The sequence below is a fragment of the Trichosurus vulpecula genome, chromosome 6 (genome assembly GCF_011100635.1).
Source record: "Trichosurus vulpecula isolate mTriVul1 chromosome 6, mTriVul1.pri, whole genome shotgun sequence".
Classification (NCBI taxonomy): Eukaryota; Metazoa; Chordata; class Mammalia; order Diprotodontia; family Phalangeridae; genus Trichosurus; species Trichosurus vulpecula.
The window spans coordinates 217,129,842-217,152,002 of record NC_050578.1 but is presented as its reverse complement, the minus strand read 5'-3'; the positions used below and the strand labels follow the sequence as shown (position 1 = coordinate 217,152,002).

At 38.1% G+C, this 22,161-nt stretch overlaps 1 protein-coding gene across 2 annotated transcripts in view; it reads right to left on the bottom strand.

Annotated features, from left to right (window-relative positions):
- The window catches only part of GAK (cyclin G associated kinase), a 131,359-nt gene that overhangs the window by 91,505 nt on the left and 17,693 nt on the right, over window positions 1–22,161 (bottom strand). For both annotated transcript variants that reach the window (XM_036765549.1, XM_036765548.1), the window contains exons 2-8: window positions 20,536–20,597; window positions 19,124–19,183; window positions 17,181–17,295; window positions 8,949–9,091; window positions 5,835–5,960; window positions 2,140–2,229; window positions 278–413 (exon numbers count right to left, since the gene is read on the bottom strand). In XM_036765549.1, coding sequence (XP_036621444.1) covers window positions 278–413; window positions 2,140–2,229; window positions 5,835–5,960; window positions 8,949–9,091; window positions 17,181–17,295; window positions 19,124–19,183; window positions 20,536–20,597 — 732 coding nt within the window. The remainder of the gene's footprint in view (window positions 1–277; window positions 414–2,139; window positions 2,230–5,834; window positions 5,961–8,948; window positions 9,092–17,180; window positions 17,296–19,123; window positions 19,184–20,535; window positions 20,598–22,161) is intronic.

The window sequence follows — 22,161 nt, the reverse complement described above, 5'->3', positions numbered from 1 at the left end:
TCAAACTAGCTATTCCATGCTCTCCTACAAACTTATTGCCTCATCTGTGGCTATTTCCTCTACTAACTCCTTCATCCCACAATCCTTTTTGTGACAAAAGGCACAAAAAAAGCCTATTGGAGCAGTGGGGTAACAAAGGCTCCCAAACTCCTTGACTGTGGCATCAGAAAACTTGTGGCTTCCAAGTAATGCCCACGAAGACTTAACCAACCTGACTTTTGCCTTTTCTCTGGAGTCCCTCTCAATGGTTCTTGTAAATTTAGATTTTTCAACTTACGAATGAGATCATGAAAAACTGTGTATGCTGTGTCATTTGGTGGAATTGAGTATTTTCCATTAACTATCCGAAGTTTTGCTCCATCTTCAAAAGGATGTTGCCTGAAGCACAACAGGTATAGGATACAGCCCAAGGCCTATAAAAATTAGGGGAAACAGAAAGAAGATCACTAGTGCACAAAAGCTAAAGTACAATTAGTAAACTAGGCCTATTCAAATATCAGTCTAGAAAAGGAATGTGAATATTTTTCTGACTGCACACATTATTCTAGCACACAACAGATCTCACCACCCACTCCTTTCAGGTGACCTTTCTAGTTGGTAATCACCATTCAATAAAATACTTTTCTTTTGAGTTTAACTAATTATAAACATAAAACTAATGTGTCTACCAAAGTACAAGGGCAGTTAGGAAGGCTGCTAATTTGATTACTTAAAAGTCTCAATCTGTCAAGTTTCTGTACTTAGAGATTGTCCCCACTTTACAGAGGAGGAAATGGAAGCTCACAAGTTAAACTACTTGCCAATGCCCAAAGATCTAATGTCATACACAGCTAAAATTCAAACCTGGGGCTCTGTGACTCTAGGCCCAGAGCTATTTTCACTATATCTTAGTGCCTCTTGGAACTGACAAATGGCAGGCAAATTACATGGGCTTCCTTCTGATGATAAAATACAGGCCTCCCCCTCAAGGATTTTTAACTTCCAAAGCTGAAGGTAACTGAGCTTGATGCAATATTTAGACATTTCTTGAAGACTACCTTTTGTTCATAATATAGATGGAAACTTAAGGAGCAGAAAGATGCTGATGACATATTCTGATGACAGTTACTCTTGAAATGTAAGAATGACTTTCCTATGTTTCCATCTTTAAGGAACATGGTTATGGCCTTGGATAATTTACTTTACCATGATCATGGTTCTCAAAGTCTAAATCATAAAAAAGAAAAAGTCATTCCTACATGGTAACAGACCATCATCAGAACACTGGACCACATATCTCTATTCCACAAGCTTTCATATATATAAAACTGAGCAAAGAGCCAAACTGACCAAGGCTTGACCTCAGTAAAAATGTATTCCAAAAGAAGCAGCTGTAGAAAGAACATTTTCACTGAAAAGCTCAGTGAGACCTCAAGCTGGTAGAGGCCCTTGTCACAGATGCTAATTGTAGCCAAAGAATTAGCCCTAACTGACATAAGGGATACTGACAGTTTTTAAGAAATAGAACTGGAGTCCAACCACACCTGTGCAAAATGATGTAGAACTCTTTGTCTTGATCCAGTTGACTGAAGGAATACTATGAAACCTTCACTTTCAAGTTTTTTTTTCATTAAAATTCAGCATTTAAAGAGAGTGTATAACGTGTATACACGTGTGTGCATGCGTGCGTGCGTGTGTGTGTGTGTGTGTGTGTGTGTGTGTGTGTATTAATACACTATGATACACAGAAATCAGAAATAAGGCCAAATTCCATTTCTGTTGATGGTCCTACCAATCTCCTGGAATTCAAATTATTATTTGTGGAACATTCTAATGTTCAAAACTTATGATGGCCTATAGATCCTTAAGGGTCTGTCTGGTGGTGCTGCCAGACATATCCCAGATCCAGCAATGTGCCCTGGCCATAAACAGTTAATGATCTCCTACCAATCACAGACAGCAGATCCTAGAGACGAAAGCAGAGCCATAGGGCTCTGGGATACAACTCCGAATGTCATCCCCATCTGTGCAGTCACATGGATACGGGGAAACATGCAGCTGCTTTATAACAACTCAAATGTCATGGGAACACAAAAATCAAAATTATTCTAGTGCTACCTTTAGGACACCCATTCACATGGAAGGAACAGCTGTTCTTACCCAGATATCCTGCTTTTCACCAATTGGAAAGTTTGAGTATAAATCTATTATTTCTGGTGTCCTGTACATCGGTGTTGTATTCCTTGTGATCTATGGACAAATTCAAACATTTCATTCTTCATAGGTAAAATTAGACACAAAATAACATCTTAATTTCTAAAAGATGACCCTAACACAATGAAGCAATCGTTAGCCTAGGGAGTTTCTAATTTTCCAATTAGCCCAGATCTTTCTTTGTTCATGTTCAGGCTTGGACTATTATTTTTCACTACAGGATCATCAATCTTTATAATCATTTTATTTTAAAGTTTATAATAAAAATAAACACCAAAGTGAATTCTATAAACACTCAAGTACTATTCTGTCTGAATTTGCGTCTGTGAACCTCAGGCCTAGACTACTGCAATACACTGGGGTAGCTTCCATCACTCTTAATAGGAAGGTAGTACAAATATTATCATCACTTTACAAATTAGGAACTGAGGCTTACAGAGGGGCAATACTTTGCCCCGGGTCACAAAGTTAACAGGGGTCTAAGCCCAAACCTGAGCTCAGGCTCCTGTCTCTAAAACCAGTGTCTCTCTACTATACTTCACTGCCTTTGCTGAAATAGAGGGCAGATAAAAAATGTGCAACTGCCAACCTCTGAAAGTTGGAGTAGAGGACAACTTTCCACTGACCAAATCTGGGCTTTACTTTATTAATGTGGCTAAGTTCATTTAAACAGGGAAGGTTTAGAATAAACTACTAGTATGTATGGAAAAGATAATGAATGAAACCTAGAAATAAATCAAAAAGTGTATTTTTAGCAATTCATTTCAAGCTCCTGAACTCACATAAATTAAAATTAGCATTCATTAAATTACTGCTAACAAGTATAATAAGATCTTATTAACTTTAATGTCCTTCAGAATGAGAAGAGGATTCAGGTTGCTGTACATGATTTATGAACAAAGGTTTTGTAGCAATGGTGTTCTACTTTAAAATATTTAAGAGAATAACTCTTCTTCAAATTTTTGTTGTTGGGTCATTTCAGTCATGTCTGACTCTTGTGACCTCATTTGGGATTTTCTTGGCAAAGATATTGGAGTAATTTGCCATCTCCTTCTCCAGCTCATTTTACGATGAGGAAACTGAGGCAAAAAGGGTTGAGTGACTTGCCCAGGGTCACACAGCTAGGAAGTGTCTGAGACCACATGTGAACTCAGGTCTTCCTGACTCCAGGCCTGGCACTCTCTCCACTGCACCACCTAGCTGTCTTCAAGTACTTTCAGGTATATTTGGCTTTTTGAGTTGGTTAAGTTCTCAAAGCCTGCTTCCTTAACTAAAAATGCTATGGTAATAAAGCTCGTACTATCTACCCACCTAAGAATGTTGGGGGATTAAAAGAGATAATTTTAAACATTAAAGAAATGTCCATTTTTATAGTTTGTGACCATCCAGGCCATGTCATATCACTGACAGAAAGTGTAAGACCCAAGTGTGTTTGCTCTGTTGTTCAGTAGTTCTAAAACCATTTGACTAAACAGAACAAACTAAAGGCTTCAATAATAATGGTGATTTTAGTAGGTAGAATCTGTTCTCATTACACATACACTCTACATATTAGGCTACCTACCTCAGATCTCTCACATATTAGAGCAGTTCTAGATCTCAAGGAACAGAAAAACAGCCACATACACTGCTAATCCAATTACAGGGTATATTAATAGCATCCCCCCCAAAAAAGACAGGAAACAGACTTCTCCCTCACTACCACCTGTGAGGCCCCATCCTCTTTTAGTTCTAGAAAATGAAGTCACATGTAATCACAACCCAGAAAATCAAAAATTGGTTCAAAGCAAATGAAAGAATTCAGAATAGCCCAAGGCAGCTAGAGCCTACGGGGCTTTGCACCTAGGTGGTCAAAGGGAGCTATAGTCTTTTATAAACCTGACAATTTAGGGTACACCTACTCCAGGTACCTATGATCACTAGTCACAAATAAGCAAAATGAGAATAAACACTGGCATTGGAAGAGCTCAAGCTAGACTACATTTGTAATGTGCAGTCCTTGCAATAATGCCAAACCACTCGTTGCTAGAAGATTCTACTACTATTACTATAAAACAAAATTCTCACTGTGAACTCGACAGCTGAGATGGTCAATCAGTCAACAAGCAATTATTGAGCTCCTACTATATGCCAGGCACTGTGCCAAGTGCTTCAGATCCAAACAAAGGCAAAAAAAGGGGCTGCTCTCAAAAACTCACAATCTAACAGGAGAGACAATATGCAACAGTATTCATACAAACAAGATATATACAAGATTAGCTGGAGATAAACAATAGAGAAAAGGTATTGAAAATTGTGGTATTATCTAGTCTCAACGATACAAGGATCCAATACAAATAAAGGACTCACGATGAAAAATGCTATCTACCTCCAGAGAAAGAACTGATAAAAGTCTGAATGCAGATCAAAGCGTGCTTTTTTTTTTAACTTTTTAAATTTTTCTTGGGGTTGGTTTTTTTTTTGGTCTGTGTTTTCTTTTACAATATGGAAATATGTTTTGCATAACTGCACATGTGTAACCTATATCAAATTACTTGCCCTCTCAATGGGGGGGACGGGAGGAGAGAATTTGGAACCCAAAATTTTAAAGAACAAATGTTAAAATTTTTTTACATGGAATTGAAAAAAAAAACAAAAGCTAAAAAAATTATACAAACCTGTTTTGTCAAGCAAAACAGATCTCCACATTAGGCATGTCCCAAAAAAAGTCTCAATCTGCACCGAGTCCACTGCCTCTCTGTAGAGGTGGGTGGCAACCCATTTCACCATGAGTCCCTCTGGACTCCACTGCCTTTCTGTCCTTATTCCTGGGCCCTCTGCCTTTCTTAATGAACCCAGAAAACAAATCAGCTTTCGTGACTTAACAGTACAAGGAAACCACCAAATCTTTCTCAAACTGCTTTCTAGCAATACATCCCCCATTCTTGTACTTCTGAAGTCAATTTTCTGAACTCAAGTTTAAAGCTTTACATTTATCATTATTAAATTTTATTTGATTCACTCCAGTTTAATGTTCTATCCTGTCAAGATCTTTTTGGATCTTGACTCTGTCATCCCAGATATTAACTATCCCTTTTAGCTTTGGGTCATCTACAAATCTATCAGGCAAGTCACCCATGCCTTTCTCTATATTACTGATAAAAATGTTTAACAACACAGGTACCAGGGGCAGTCTATTGCTCTTTCTTCACGAGGACATCAAATAATTAATGACTACTATTCAGTCTACTAGTTCCAAATTCATTTAATCTTAATAGCATGAAAGATTATATCAAATGGTTTACTAAAATCCAGGAAAATCATATCTTCAACTTTCTCCTTATCTATCCGGTTAGTAACACTGTCAAACAGTAAATAAGTTTAGTATGGCATGACCTATTCTCAATGAAGACAGGTTAGCTCTGTTATCAGAGTTTCCCCTTCTAAACATTCATAATCATGGGTTACATTTGTTAAAATGGCAGCCCCATAATTCTGTAGTCATATTTGGGTTAATTCCATATGAAATTGTTCAAATCACTGTTCGGGTAGAATGGGCAACTAAGGCAATAAGAAACTATTACAAATAATTTCTTCCATGCAACCTTTCTTCCTCTATTTGTCAATGGACCAATCATTAAGATTCTATTATAATTTCTTACCTCTTCTTCAACCATTGCTCTCTTCTGAGCAGTCCAGCTGTAGTCAGGATAATGTGACACGGTTGTAGCACTGCCAAAATCACACAGTTTAATTGTTCCCTGGTTACTAATCAGCATATTTTCAACCTGCAAATTTTTATAAATATCTTAAGTACTTATGAAATTAGAAATGATAAATGAATTGTAACTTAAGTATACCAACTTTTTAAAATAATTGTGCTATATTGCTGACATCTGTGAAGCCATCTTTGCCTCATTCCCCTCAGACAGCCCTGCTCTAGGTCTAGCTGCTGACCAAGAGCACATATAAAGAAGAATAGTAACAGCTAACATTTATAGAAAAATTTGGAAAGCCACTGAGAGACAATCCGCCACCCCAAGGTGGAGCATGTGAACAAGGGGGAAGACCGGCCACACAAAGCAGGACTACAAGCTGTGTAGCTACTAAATGTTGCCATGGCAGAGAAAAGAGTCAAGAGGGAAAAGAAGGCAACAAGCCGGATCCCTGGAATTTTATCAAATTTCATTTCTTTCACCCGAGAGGAAACAAAAAGCTTGACTAAAGTGCCAAATGGACCGTAGCTGTTGAAAACAGATACTCTAGAGCGACTCTTTATGATGACGCTAAAAATTTCCTTCTCCCTAAAATAAGAGTTGCTTCTGTCCCAATTTTTAGATACGTTCTCCTCCCCCCTCCACCCGCTAAATAAATCTCCTCTCTTCCACAAGCATACCTCGAGTTAGGAAAAAAAAATCCATCTCAGTCCTGAACTCGTGGAAATTTTATCGTGACTCCCTCTCCCAGTGTGGGAGAGCAAGATGATGGACTGAGAAAGCAGGAGCAAAAAATAGTCTTTGAGGGACATCAGGAAAAAAGGAGATCTCTCTCCCCAAATGATGGCCTCTAGGACTGAGCAAAAGGCGAATGAACCTAAACTATCTGAAGGCTTAGCTCTGCTGAGTAAGAAGAGAGGGAAAAGGGAAGATCTGATACTACTTCTTCATGCTCTGTAAGGGAGGAGAAGACAAAAGAAAAACTCCTTGCCAGGAGAAAACTGGGACAAGATACAAATCCACCTACACATCCTTGAGGAAATACCCCGGATATAGGGGAGAAAGGGTCTCAGGTGATCTAGGAAATAGCCACATCTGACCACTATACAAAACACTGAGATTTAGAGGAACGTGAAATATGATTCAGTAAAATTCATCTAAAATCTCTCCAACATGGCTCTTCCTCAAATACTCTCGCTCCATTTTAAAGAGGTTAAAAAGCTTAAGGTGACAGCTACCAAAATTACATGGGAAATGACCATATGGTTCATGTGCTGCTGTTCCCACAGCCAGCAGTCACATCTATCATGAACTACAGAGAGGTACACAAAAAAATTAAACACAGAATGTAAACATACTTCAGGTTCTAGCTAAAATGTACAATTAAAATTTTCTTCAATTAGCTTCCAATACCTGAATTTAAAGTCTTTTGTACCTTCCTCACAATAAAAATACTATCAGACTTAGAAATACAAAAACATGTGAGAAACTTGGTCACATTTTGCACATCCCAGGCCCATTTAAAGACAAAATTTCTTTCAAAAGGCAGTATTCAGAGGATCAAGAATACAGGTCTTCACAAAGGCAAATGTCAGCCTGCTCCCATACTCCTCTCATGCAATACACAGCAATACTGTCCCCAGTCTCCCTTGCCACCAAACAAGTTACAGTATCATCTAAACAGTCCTCATGGGAAAGTTGATAAAATCACTAAGCAGAGACCTATAGATTTGCCATTCTAAAATTAAGCATTTCTGTTTAGAATTGTGTAAAGTGACTGAGGGCCTGAGTATTCGTTTAAGGGGACCAAAAAAACAGACAAGTGGATAATAGGTGCTTGCTGGTAAAGAGGTGAATAAGAATAAAGTGTTAGCAGAGACAGCTGGAGTGGTGGCACAAAACAGTTCAAATGACTTGGAGTTTTGAGATGATTCAGAGAACAGTGGTGCTGATGAGGAACAGGCTGTATGTGGAATGGAGAAATTCCTTGGTTCTAAAACAGTAAAAAGCTAAAAAGAAAGCATACTAGTACAAAGGAAGGCAAACAGAGAATCTGGAGAGAGCTAAAGACCAGGAAATTAGCTAAAACCCCAGCAGGAAAGAGAGAGGAAGAGAAGCCTGAAGACACAAAAGGACCCTCAGTAGGCAGGCATCCAGCCTATCTCCCAGACTCAGCAGAGAACTGCCTGCTCCAACCAGGAAGAAAGCAGATGGGAAAGAATTTCAAAGAAAGCAAAGAATAGCAGCTCAAAGAACAGACAGAAAACTGAAGAGCAGGCATGAAAGATAAACTAATGATCAATCAGCAAACATCTGTTAAGTGTTTTCTATGCTCCAGTCATTGTGCTGGGCATTAGGAATATAAATACAGGGACTGGAAAGATCCCTTCTCCCAAGGAGTTTATAGAGTATGGGAGTGAACTGAGAAGTGGACTCAGAACCAGAAAGATGAGGGCTCAAGTTCCCCTTCTCACCCATTCTGACTGTGGGACCCTGGGCAAAGCAGGTCTCTTAACAGGGCAATAGGCAGCTCTCCCTTGACTAGAAGTGGAAGAGATGGGGCCACGCTGCACTGATAGAGATTCCTCCTCAGGAATTCTCACTATCCATGAAATCACAGGTACAGTCCCTAGCCCTATGAACTATAAATGCAGGGCAGAACCATTTAATGCAGACACAAATAATCCTATGCTTCTCATAAGCCCCAGAAAGGATTTACTGCTTTATTATTGTACAATATAATTATGGAAGTTTACAAATTATGACCCAGAGTAATCAAGAAAAGTTTATATTATATTCAAAAGTCACTGAAGAATGAAGACAAGAAGCATGTAATACATTTTAAAAATAGCTAAAAACCAAATTAATTTCAGAATTATTAAGGATAAGCTTCAGTTATCTGGCATATTTATTTCTGTGCATCCCTTCATTCCTCAATGCCTTGAAAATGAGTAAAGCATCACTAGAAACATTTAACCTTTTTTCAAAAATCCAGAGAGAAAGAATAATCTCCCTCGATAACAATCTTCAGCATCTCTGATTTTTAAATGCTGTATGTACCTTGAGATCCCGATGGATTATAGGGGGCTTCTGTTTATGCATATGTTGTACTGCTCTGCATGTCTGATAAAATATCTTCAAAACCGTGTCACAGGAGAGAGGGCCTTTGGATTCAACTTTCTTTAAGAATTCCACCAGTTGCCCTATTATAAAAGACAGTCAATTTAATTTACATCGCTATGCAAATGGGAATCCCATAAATTGTTATAGTAGACAATGAAGAGGTCAGATATAACTTACTGCCTCCCTTTTTATTTTACAGCCCTACAAGTTCTATCTAATCACTTTTAACTTCGATACATATTAAATGCCTACTACATGGGCAATAACAATGCTAAGACTGGGGGAAATAGAAAGATTTAATAAGATGTGGTACCTGCCCTCATGGAGCTCACAATCTAGTACAGGAGAGTACTGCAAATATATATATATACACACACATATACATCTATATATATATATATATATATATATATATATATATATATGTATACACACACACACATATAGATATAAAACTAATACAAAATCATCTTTAAGTATACTAGAGTCACAAACCAAGTGTGATGTGAGACATGAAAAGGAAGGAACACCAATACCTGTAGGAGTCAGTGGAAGGGATATTTAAGCTGACTCTTAAAGCACAGGCAGCATTTAAACAGACAAAAGGAAAGAAGCAGAGAGAATAAAATAAGCAATACATGGAAGTGGAACAGCACTGGACACGTAGAAGGGCAGAATCTGCCTCTGGATATTTTTTAAAATGTAGCTTAACTATACACTCTAGCAATATATTGATATCTATCTAGCTATACAATGTATCTATATGAGCTACATTAGATCTATGTCTACAACCTTGGGCAAGTTATACAACCTCATCTAGCGTCACGTAATGATATCGATCCACCTATGGAACAGATGCATTAGATCAATGCCCCATATAGCTAAGTGTACAACCATAGGCAAGTTACACCCTCTCAGCTTCAGCTTCCTCATCTACAAATGGGGCAGCAGAACCAGCTGATCTCTACCTTTTCCAGTTCTATCTTGGTTTTCAATTTCAACAACGTTAAGACACAACATGTCAACTGTAAGGTTCATTAAAATAGGATTCTATCAGTGAACTAAAAAACCACCTCAATCAAACTGGCTAAAAATGTTTCCTGTGTCTTACAGGAGTTTTCAGGATGCTAAAAATGATCTCCCATGAGTACTTATGAAAGCAAAAAGTCAGTTTTGCTTCTCTGGTATGACAGACCTAGGTAAATAAAAAGCAAGCAACTTCTTGAGTACCTGCTATGTGTAAGCCCTACTAAGCTCAGTCTGGTAGCAGAAGTTCAGTTTATAATCTAGTTGAGGCAATACCACTGTGCAGTCTAGTGGAAAGAGAATGGTCACCAAGACCTGAATTTGAATCCCAGTACAACCTCTTCCTAGTTGAAAGCTACAATTATGTCACTTACTTGCACCGAATCTTAAACTACTATCTATAAAATGAAGAAAATACTACTTATACCACTTACTTCACAGGGTTAGTGTGAGTAGCAACCAAGATAACACAAAAGAAAGCATTCTGTAGTCAAAAGTGCTACTGCTCCTAGTCATGAGGTCGGCAATCTAGACAACTAGTATTCTTTAATTCTATGAAAGCACAGCTACTTTCTAGGCCGATGAAAAAAATTACAGCTCTTGAAAAAAAAAAGGGGGGGGGGGTGTTGATCTAGAATAATGCTGATAACACACTTCTTCTTCCTTTTTCCTTCCTTCCCCTTCCCTCATACACTCTAGGGGCCTAATGGGCAGCTAAATGTCTAACTTCACTTTCATGTATGTCCCAAAGGACTGTTTTTATGAATTTGGTTATTATTAGTTAGTACTTCATTCTTCCTTCTGTAGGACCAAACAATCAACGAAAATTTTCATTAAGCACCTACTATGTGACAAGGATATGAAGACAAATATGAAACATTCCCTGCCTTGAGGGAACTTACATTATATTGAGGAAGACAACATGTATACGTGTAAGTAGACACGACACACACAATATAAGGTAATGGGATGAAAAGGGAGACACTTATAGCTCAGGTCATCAGGAAAGGCCTCATGGAGAAGCGGTTGTTTGAGCTGAACTTCAAAGGAAATTAGGAATTCTAAGGCACAAAGGTAAGAAGGGAGTTCATTCCAGGCACAGAGAACAGCTTATGCAAAGAAATGGAAATGGGAGATGGAATGTCAGGTGTGAAGAACACCAAAATGGCCAGGTTGGCTGACTGGTACAGTTCAGGAAGGGAAGAAATATGCAAAAAGCCTGCCCAAAACAGCAGGAAGCAAGATTGTGAAGGATCTTAAATGCCAAACAAAGGAGTTTGTATCTTAGAGATAAAAAGGAGTTACTAGAATTTATTGAGGAGAGGAGTGACATGGTCAAAGTTATACTAGAGAATATCACTCAGGCAGTCAATCATGTAGAGGATAGATTGGAGGAAGGAAGAAGGAAGGTGGTAGGAAAAAAGGAAAAAGCATATATATAGTGTTTACTGTATGCCAAGCAGTATGCTAAATACTTTACAAATATTATCTCATTTGACCCTCATAACAGCGCTGAGAGGTAGGTGCTGTTATTATCCTCCATTTTAGAGATGAGGAAACTGAGGTGAAGTGGCTTGCAGCTAGTAAGTGCCAGAGTCTGGATTTCAGCTCATAATTTCCTGCCTCTCAGTCCAGTCCTCTAGCTGCCTCACGGAAAGGAAAAGGGAGAAAGGAAAGACTTGAGGCATGGAGATGAAATAGGAAGCTACCAAAGTATCCCAGACAAGAAGTAATTAGGACCTGAACTAGAGTATGTACCATTTGAGTGGGGAGGAATGGATGCATTCAATTTCCAGAAAAGTACATAAACATTTCACTATGAAAATCAGGCACAGGTATATAGCTTAAACATACAGGTCCAGCAGAGGCAGCATAGTATAGTGGGAAGAGTAGCCACAAGACTACAGTCCTAATACCATTTATAATAACCGAATAATAATGTAAGAAAGTACTTAGCCCCTCCTAAGGCTCATTTTTCCCATCTACAAAATAGATACAACAATCTTACAACCAACTCTACAGCGTTGTAAGAAAGGGCATTATAAAATGAGTTGTGATTATCAGCACCAAGGTGGAAAGAGCAGGTGGCACAGTGGATAGAGTGCTGGGCCTGAAGTCAGGAAGACTTCTCTTTGTGAGTTCAAATACATCCTGACACTTAATAGCTATGTCACTTAACATTATTTGCCTCAGTTTCCTCATAAATAAAAATGAGCTAGAGAAGGAAATGGCAAACCACTCTAGTTTATCTTTACCAAGTAAACCCCAAATGGGGTCACAAAGAGTCAGACGTGACAGAAACAACTGTACAGCAGCAGAAAAAGGGCTATACAGGCCTTTCACATCACAGGATCAGATTTAAGATGTGAAATGCTTGCTCTCCTTTCCATAAATTCATGTGCCATCATCCCCTGATGGTTCAAACCATCCTCTGATGCTTCTGTCATTTAACATCTCTGAACCTCAGTTTCCACATGCTTAAAATGAGGTTGGACTAGAGAGCTTCCAAGGCCCCTTCCAAATCTAAAACCTATGATCTATTGTCTTTAACTTGTCTATTAGAAAATTACCTGAAAAAATAAAGTCTTTTTATTAGTATGATTTGTTAGTATTTTATTAGTATGATTTGATTCCATGACCTCACAAAATCAACTGAACAAAAATGGACTTAAGGCATGCACTTTCCTCATTCCCAAAAACTGAACCAATTTCAGGGTGCTACTAAGTTGGGAGTTGGGCCATGAGTGAGCCAAGTTATGAAGACAAAACCTGTTTCTACATTAACTATGCTCCATTAGGCTACAGTGACTTAACATTACATCTCTGAGCCATCCCTGACCAGTACCATTTAGACAGGTATCTCAAGACAGGCACTGTTCTAGAAAGCAAATCACAGTGACACGGGCTTATTCTAGTTAACTATAATGCTACAAAATGCTTGATGAATCAACATAACTCAACTACCCAACTATTAAAAAAATATTCAAAGCTTTGAGCTTTATCTATAGCTTAGCACCTGGGATCCCTTTCAAAGAGCAAGGCTTATCCCAGATATGACACTTTCAAGCTCCTGGGGCTCTGAATTCTGGACAAAGTTTAACAACATAAAATATTTTGTGAACTCCCTTTTAACCACATTACAATATAGCTATAAAGAAGGCAGAAGTCCTGGTTATGTACCTCATTTCTCCATTCACAAAGCCCAACCCAATTTCTTTGGACACAAGTATAGAACCATAGCTTATTATTCTGGATTACTCAGGGACTGATTATTCAGTTTGTAGATTTCTGACAGCTTTTACTTTTCCAATTTCTTCCTCCAACTGCCATCAATTATTACTCCCATAGTTTGGTAAAGAAAACCAAAGCAAGTAAAGGCACAAGAATGACAAAGATACACAAACATTTCACTTTACTGAAAAACAAGCATGAAAGAGGACATCAAACTTAGGGATGGTTCATTGAAATGAGGGAGGGATATATTTCAAATTAAAAATTATAAAAAGCCAAAAGAAAACATTTTATTCAAAATACTAAATAGTACAGTACTACCTGAGGCTTGGGACAAGCAATTCTATGATTTGGGAATGGGGGAGGTGGTGGAGATGGATATTTCCATAGGTAACTTTGGGGGAAAAACAGAAACAAATACTTTTAAGCTCAAGGTATTCACAAAGGCCAACAACAGCCAAAAGAGGGCAACAAAGATCAAGAATCCAAGCTGTCTAATTAGGGCAAAGCAGTGAAAGAACTGGGTTCAGATATCACCAGCAATTATAGGAGACAAAGAGATAAAAGCTTTCCGCTTGGATTTATGCCAATCACAATGGCATTCAAGGGAGACAGAATTCAGATACACAAAACTAATCCTAAGTGCATGGCACAGAGCCATGGATTTATTAAGTATTCAGTAACTGCATAATTGTTAAACAAAATAATAAAAAATATAGATGATGTACATAATAAGTAACCCTATTCTCAACAGTATTCTAGATCTAACCATAAGGAGAATGAACCAGACAGTATGGAAGGCCCGAAGAAGGCACTTGCCATACTCTAGACCCTGTTCCCCTTTAGATAAATACGAGAATCACATAATGGCATAGGGCACATAAATTTTCTAGAGGGCCCTTGCAATTCAGGAGTTCCCAAACATTTCCAAGCTATGATGCTCCTTAGGCTTCCCATAGAGTTTGCACCTTCTGTGCCCTATACAACACTCTCCTAACAACTATTACACATAAACATGCACACACACACCCCCCCCACACACACACACACCCCCAATAATCAAGAGTTTACTGACCTTAATACAATCCACTAATACAACTCCCACTGGAGGAAAAAGGGCAAATTAAAACTGCATGAAAATCATTCTAAAGGAAAAGAGGTCAGAGTCACAGAAACCAGATGGAAATGAATATCATCAGTCCTTTTTAAGAAGCACTGATGTAAATCATTCTAATTCTGTAGAAATTGAAAAACATAATCTATCACGTCTTACCAAACTGTATCAATTACATACGGTTTAAGAAAATGCCTGTTAAAGATTCCTTTCTACTAGCACAGAAAACTCATCCCAAACGTGCTGACCAATGATTCTAAAGTGTGTTCTTCCTTCAGAGTCTAAATCATAGATGCTCTAAGCGACCTCATTTACAACAGCAGTGCACTCCACTAGCTGGAGGGGATTCAGATCTGGTACTAACTAGCTATGGGACCATAAGAAGCCCCTTCCCTTCTCAGAGCACCAGTTTCTCCCACATAAGATGAAATCCAAAGGACCTTCTATCTTTGAGAATGAGAGGCATGATGAGACTTTCCAAGGAAGTGTTCTCAAGAATGGTTAAGAAACATAGCAAGAATAAAATAGGATGGAAAATGAATTAGAAAAAATTATACAAATGTAAAGAAAGGTTTGCAATTTAAAAGGCATTTGTAAATGAAAAGAATCCCCTCCCCAAATGAATCTAAATGCTGTGTTATTAAAATAACCAAAAAGCTTGGGCCAGAAAAAAAGTAGAAGAAATGCATCTCCCTCTCCCTTCTTGGCACAGATAAAGGACTATGGATGTGGAATACTGCATATACTGCCAAATTCAGTTGATATGCTAGTTGGTTTTGCTGAAATGCTTTTTTTCCTCTTTGGGATGGCTTACTGGATAGGGGAAGAGGAGACACATTTCAAAATAAAGATGACGATTTAAAAAAAAAGTTTGAGAAAAGGTATTGGTGATGTTCTATTGTCACATACTGGGCTGGGCAGGAAAACATCTATGTGTCCACAGTTCACATTCAAAATGCGCCCATTTGGGAATGTGAGAACAATTTTCACCATGTGTAGACAAGCCTTTCCTGGGGCCTGAGACAATGTCCTCTTTACTCTTAGCATGCCTTTCAGTAAAGGGAAAAAAATCTCTCTAACTTCAAGCTAGGCCAACCATCTAGGTCTTCAATAATGTTATAGGGGCATCCCTACTCAAGTAGAAGTTGGATTAGATGGTGTTTAATGTCTCTTCTAAGTATAAAATTCTGTGAATTCCCTGTTAAGAAGATTAGCAATGAATCCTTCACAGCTGAAAACTGTTCACTTTCTGTTCTTTTATAAAATGTAAGAACTTATTGATCTGACTGTAACCGTTTTTCTAATTATTTCAAATTTTATTTCTTTTCCCTACTACTAACATGCATCCTGTGTCTTCATCATTAGCTAAGAATAACAATACTGGAACAAATTATAAGTCTGCTTCTCATATGTACCTACATTTTTTTCTTTTTCAGAACACTTAAGGATAAATAAAACAAAAATTATATGATAATTCTATAAAATATTTTATAAACTGATGACTTGTATTTTTGAAAATTAAGAAATGATACAGGCATATTATATACTAGGGTAACAGGAACTCTTTCACATATATTTTCATTTCTTTTCTTCCGGATATTCTAGAAAATTAAACTTAAAATCACATAAAGCTATTTTTAGTGCAAAGCATTCTCAGCAGGATATTTTGTACCTAGCAGTGTTTAATAAACATTCTTTAAAATGAATCAGAATCAATAATAAAATGGGCATAAAAATTGCATTCCAAAGGATTTTTTAAAAATGGAATGGGACAAAAAGAAAAGAGGAGGTATGTGGTTGAAAAGATAACCAAAATATATACTGCTGACTAATCAGATCTTCATTCTTGGAGCTCCTTCCAGAAGCCCTCTAGAGCTATGATCCTATGACCTATCCACTGAATTTAGTTAATTTGTGTTTGGGGAAGATTTCTGAGGGATTTGTGAATGAAAATGATGAAAACAAAGATGAAGACAAAGATGGGAGAAGGAAGAAAAAGTGTCAAAGAGAGTTCTGGTCCCTCCTGGGCCTCCCACTTTCCCTCCACTACCACCACCCCCAAACACATATACTTTTGTCCACATTTAAGTCCTCCAGCAAGAGAATATGCCCAAACCATCATACACATCATCATGTCATAAACACTCACAACACTGGCCCACCCCACCCTGATAAATCACATTCCTCCAACACAAATCATCAAATATTGACCTTCAGGGTTCCAGGATAGTACTAATGGCTAGCACAGCCCTGACCTGTCACCTGTTTGTTTTACCTCTGCAATACAGCCCATGAGCTCCCTAAGGTCAGGCACAATACTTTAACATAATACCTCACAATTCTATAGGCTTTACAGGTCACATCCTCTGCAACCCCACAGCACCTAACACAATATACTGCTTAGGCACACAAAAGGTGCTCAAGAAACATTTGATTAAAAGTTTAAATCATCTGTGGAAACATTTCACAAAAAGCAAACAATGAACACTGAGAAGGCAAGAGAAGAGAACCCCAGCGAGAAAAGGGAATTGGTAGGGTAGACTCTTATTAACCAAGAAGCAAATACACAAACTCTGGAAAGAATCATGTTCCATACACTCTCTGCAATAACTACATACCAACAAAGACTATCTCTTCTGGTAGACAGTGAGAGTCTATGTTCAAACCAAACTTGCCTTTTCATACTTAAGCATTTTGTAAGAGGAGCTGGTAGGCACTGAAAATGCCCACATGTATTTTACAACTGCAAAAAAATAAAAAGAAATCACAAACACAGACACCCCAAAGGAAAATCTTACCTCTGCAGAGTTCAGTAAGCAAAAGAAACTCAGCTTGTCCAGTATCTGATTCTTCTTTTCCTATTGATGCAGCAGAGCAGAACTGGACAATGTTAGGATGTCCAGAAAGCTTTTTCTTGGGTCAATTTGTTAAAGAGGAAATATGTAAACATCTCTACAAATCTGTACCCACAGTCCAATAAATAGTTTTTAAACAAAAACATACTTCAATACAGATGTACCCATGAGTGCTATGACTTTATCATTTTAACAGAAAGAGGAAAGTGGGGGAAAAAAAGGCAGGAAGTGAAGAGCCAGGACATAGAAGCGTGAAAGTAAACTAATATTAATTAATATTTTGTTAACTATTGTTGGGGCTAAAATAGCCCCAAGATGCAAGTAGGCACTATAGCAGACCCCGAAGAGTGGGTGAGGATACTAACTGAAGAATGGAGGCACTGTCATTAGGCAACTTATAATGCAATCCACACATAACACTTAAGTCAAAAGCTAAGACTTAATATGAAAAATGATGCCTGGCTCAGATTAAATGCCTTATCCATAAAGTCTTCCCTTTGTCCAAGTAAACAGTGATCTCTCTTCAGGCCTCACATCACACTGCTTATTAGATATTATGATTAACTATGACGGTTCCTGATTCCCCTAAACATCTGTAAGCTACATGAGAGCAGGGTCTGTGTCTTATCTAAATTTTATGACTCTTTCAGAGCCCTGGATAAAGAGTGCTCTACAAAAAGTAGGTGCCTAACAAATATTTTTTTGGAGAATGAAGGTCAGACATAAGGGACAATCCAACCCTCTCATTTTTCAGAGCAGGAAACTGAGGCTGGGTGTGAAGACATGCCCAAGATGTCCATTTTTTCAAATGAACATTTATTAGGCAACATCAGATCACAGGATCATAGATTTAGAGCCACCAGGAAGCCTGAGGAGTGATCTCATCCAATCCTCTCATTTCAGAGAAGACAAGCAAGTGGTAGAGAAGGGATATGAACTCAGTTCCTCCGATTCCAACTTCAATACTTTTTCCATTATATTACTATTTTCCATATACTACTATTTTCCATTATACCTACTATTGTATGCAGGGCATTGTGTTCGGCACTAGGGATAAGAAGACAAAAAGGAAATAATACCTTATCTAGTCAGGTAAGACTTTATGGAAAAGAGCTTTCAGCACTGCTTTGGAGAAAAGAGCAATGGCTATTTTTGGCAAATATGGAAATCCACCAAAGACGGCAGACAACCTAGGCAATGGTGAGCAAGTACATCGAGCCAAGCAGTACATAACAAAACCAATAAACTCTGAAGGAGAAAAGAGACATGAGAGGGGCACACACAGTTTGCTGGGGGGAGCTGGCCCTAACTTCACTCTCTACCCAAAGACAGTATTGTGTCAGAAGCCATCTAGAGAGCTGCTTCATGCAGCTCATACATAATGCTACTTTGGAGCAATGCTTCTCCAAGAGAAAGAAACCAAGCCTTTGGTTTACTCCGATCTCTGACAGAGCATCAGGTCATGGGCACTCAGAGATCATTAGTACCTAATCCTAAGGAGGAAGAAGAGAAGATGAGATACTTACAAACCCTGGTTTTAGTTGGTAAGTATTAACCATTATAATATCCAAAAAAGGTGCCAAGAGGCCAGCAAGAATATGACAGTAACAATAAAAAAAATATATATATACCTGTCTTTTTATTGAGAAAAATACTGTTTATAATGCTGTAAACTATTTCAACATGAATCTGGGTTTCAATATAAGGAAGAGAAATCCTCTTTTTCTATAGAACTACAGACTACAAGTCAAGTGAGGTCAAGTTTAAAGTGAGCTGCCCAATGAAAAATAGGCCTGGTCTGGTCTATAATTTATCATTTAACTCGAGTTTTATGACTCTTAAAATATAAAGTGATTTTACATTTAAAGTCTTCAGAAAAAGGATACCATAAAACAAACTTCTTGAATGATTGCTTTGTTCTTTTCCTCTTCATTGGACAGCAGCCTCTGTATCATAAATTAATACAAGAAGAAAGAATAATTGATTAAAAATGGATATTTTTTCTTTGAAGGTAACATGTTTAACTTATAAATACAAATATGTAAATATCTTATTAAGGAATAAACACAATTTACATTAAGACTTACTCAACTCAAACTTTCACTGATTATGGGAAACAAGGAAAACAGAAGACTAAGGGACAGTGGGGCAGGAGGGGAAGTGGGGGACAGAGAGGAACCTCTTTAAGTATTGGTTAGGATGCTACAAAGGGGACGAGGACCAAAACCAACAAAGAGGTGTTTCCAGGGACTACATTTAAATTTGTTGTTGTTCAGTCTTTTTTTTTTTTCAGTTGTGTCCAACTCTTCACAACCCCATTTGGGGTTTTCTTGGCAGACATACCGGAGCAGTTTGTCATTTCCTTCTTCAGCTCATTTTACAGTTGAGGAAACTGAGGCAAACAGATGACTTGTCCAGGGTAACACAGCTTGAGGCCAGATTTGAACTCACAAAGGAGTCTTCCTGACATCATTTAACCCTGTTTGCCTCAGTTTCCTCATCTGCAAAAGCAGTTGGAGAAGGAAACAGCAAACCCCTCCAGTAACTCTGCCAAGAAGACCTCAAATGAGATCAAGAAGAGTCAGATACGACTAAGCAACAACGTTTAAACTGCAGATGCCCAAACAAAAATTACAAAACGGACTCACTCCTTCATCCAGTTACTCATAAAATATACACCATTTCCACAAAAAAGGAAGCTCTTCCCAAAGTAGAAAATGCTTGGGTAGTACATAGCATATCAAGAAGTCCTGAGGCTTAAGCTAGGAGTACCTTAGAAATCAACTAATCCAGCTCTTTCTTCTTACAGTTAGAGAAACTACGGCTCAGAGTAGGAATGAGTGATTTGTCCCAAATCACAAAACTAGTTAGGGCTAAAAATCGAGCTTCCCAGCTTCCAGGCACACTCTTTCCACTCTCCTACCCTATGTTTGTTGAGGCCTTTTAGAAGAACAAGAATCCTTTAGTGAGAAATTGCAAATTTCTTTTCAGTGTCAAATTAAAACCAAACAAGGTAAAGAACAATGGCTGGTTCTAATAACCACTGAGTAAGCTGGCCAAAGATCTTTCCCCAATGCCACGACACACCCGTCCCAAGTATGCTTTAAAAGTGATTAGCTTTCAGAGTCCACTCCAAGACAATGCTGGCAGCCACAAAAAAGGGAGGAGAAATTCAAATGTTGGACACACCAGGAAAAAGGGAAAAAAGAAATATCAGGTATTTTCTTATCTCCCATTTGTTTGTAAATATTCCAAAACAGCTTCCAATTCAATGTTTAATTTTCCAAATAACTGTTACCTTTAAAGCATAATCTTTACCACTTCCAAGATCTTGAGCTTCATATACAAAAGCAAACCCACCTGAAAAATTAAAACAGAAATGAAATTAGAGCTATGTTTTCAAGTTACTTACTCAGTTGATAAAGTTTCACTGCCTAAAATATCAGAAAAGACTGAGTTTTTATTCAGCCACAACTCTGCAACTTATGGATAAAACTGGTAACAAAATGAAACTGAACTAGCAGCAAAGGAAACTACCAACGCTGTAGTTTTATGCAGTAGTTCAGGTGCCCGCCACACAGGAAATTTAAAGAAAACCATTTTGTAGAAGCTGCTAGGACCACATTTGTAGTTTATAAATACACAAAATGTATGAGAGATAAGAGTGTGTGTATATATAAATATGATGCTGATTACCCTCTGGCCTGAATGAAGAGTGCTGCCATGTCCTCCAAAATCTCCTCTAAGATCACCCCAATTTATCATGTCTATAACCTGTTTGTACATAGCTGTTTGCATGTTGTCTTCCCCATTAGACCATGAGCTCCTTCAAAGCAAGGACTGTGTGGCTTTTTGCCTTTTTTGGTACTCGGTGTTTAGCAAAGTGCCTAGCACATAGTTCGAACTTAATAAAAGCTACCTGACACAGAAACCAGTAGGAGTTTGGGAAGACAGAGCTCAAGCCCCACCCTGGAAAAAAAGGAAAAAAAATACAAAAATTAAAAGATAGTAAAAATCTGCACTTTTGGTTCCTCCAGGCTCCTTCTTCTTCCTCAATAATAAAATCACTGACTGATATCAGATGCTCCGTACAGATGCAAATCATCTGTGAACTTTAGCTTTACTAATTTTCCCAAAATTCTCACTTTGCAACGAAATTCTATCAAAATTTCTTTTTATAGCTTATAAAATGTTTCCAGCAAAAGACATTTAATAAGAATTTCTTGATTGGCTAAAGTGGCATTTTAGCCCTGCTGTTAAGCAAAGGCAGTCTTTACTGACAGTGGATCACCAAGTACATTCCCGTCAGCCAACTTCCCAGAAGCAAAGCTTAGTCCTTTCATTTGTCCCTAAGCAATTCCCTATTCCAAACCTTCTCCCCTTCACTCAGGTCTCTTTCTCCTGGCACTTCCCTGGCTTCTCCACCGAGCGCCTCAGCTCAGGAAGCCCACTTCTTTCTGTTACCTAATTTGTGTCTAATGGTATTTATTCAGTTTACCTCTACGCTGTTTTTATATGTATACTTCATGTCTCCCTCATCAGAACATGAGCCCTTGTGAGTACACATTGCTTCATTCTTTGTACTTATACCCCACAATGCCAGGCACATAGTAAGTGCTTAATAAATGCTTGCTGATTAACTGATTAAACTGAGGTGGTGGTTTTGTGAGTAGAGAGAAGGGACTGGGTGTAAGAGATTTGTGGAGGCAGAAATGGCAAGATCTGACATCTGCCTAGATGTGTGGAAGGAGGAAGAAGGAGGATTCCACGAAGATACCAAAATTACAACCCAGGAGACTGGAAAGATGGTGATACCTTAAACGAAAACAGTGTAAGGAAGGCTTTGGAGGAAAGATACCAAGTTCAGTTTTATTACATATTGAGTTTGATCTGTCTCTGGGACATCCAGCTTGAAATGTCCAAT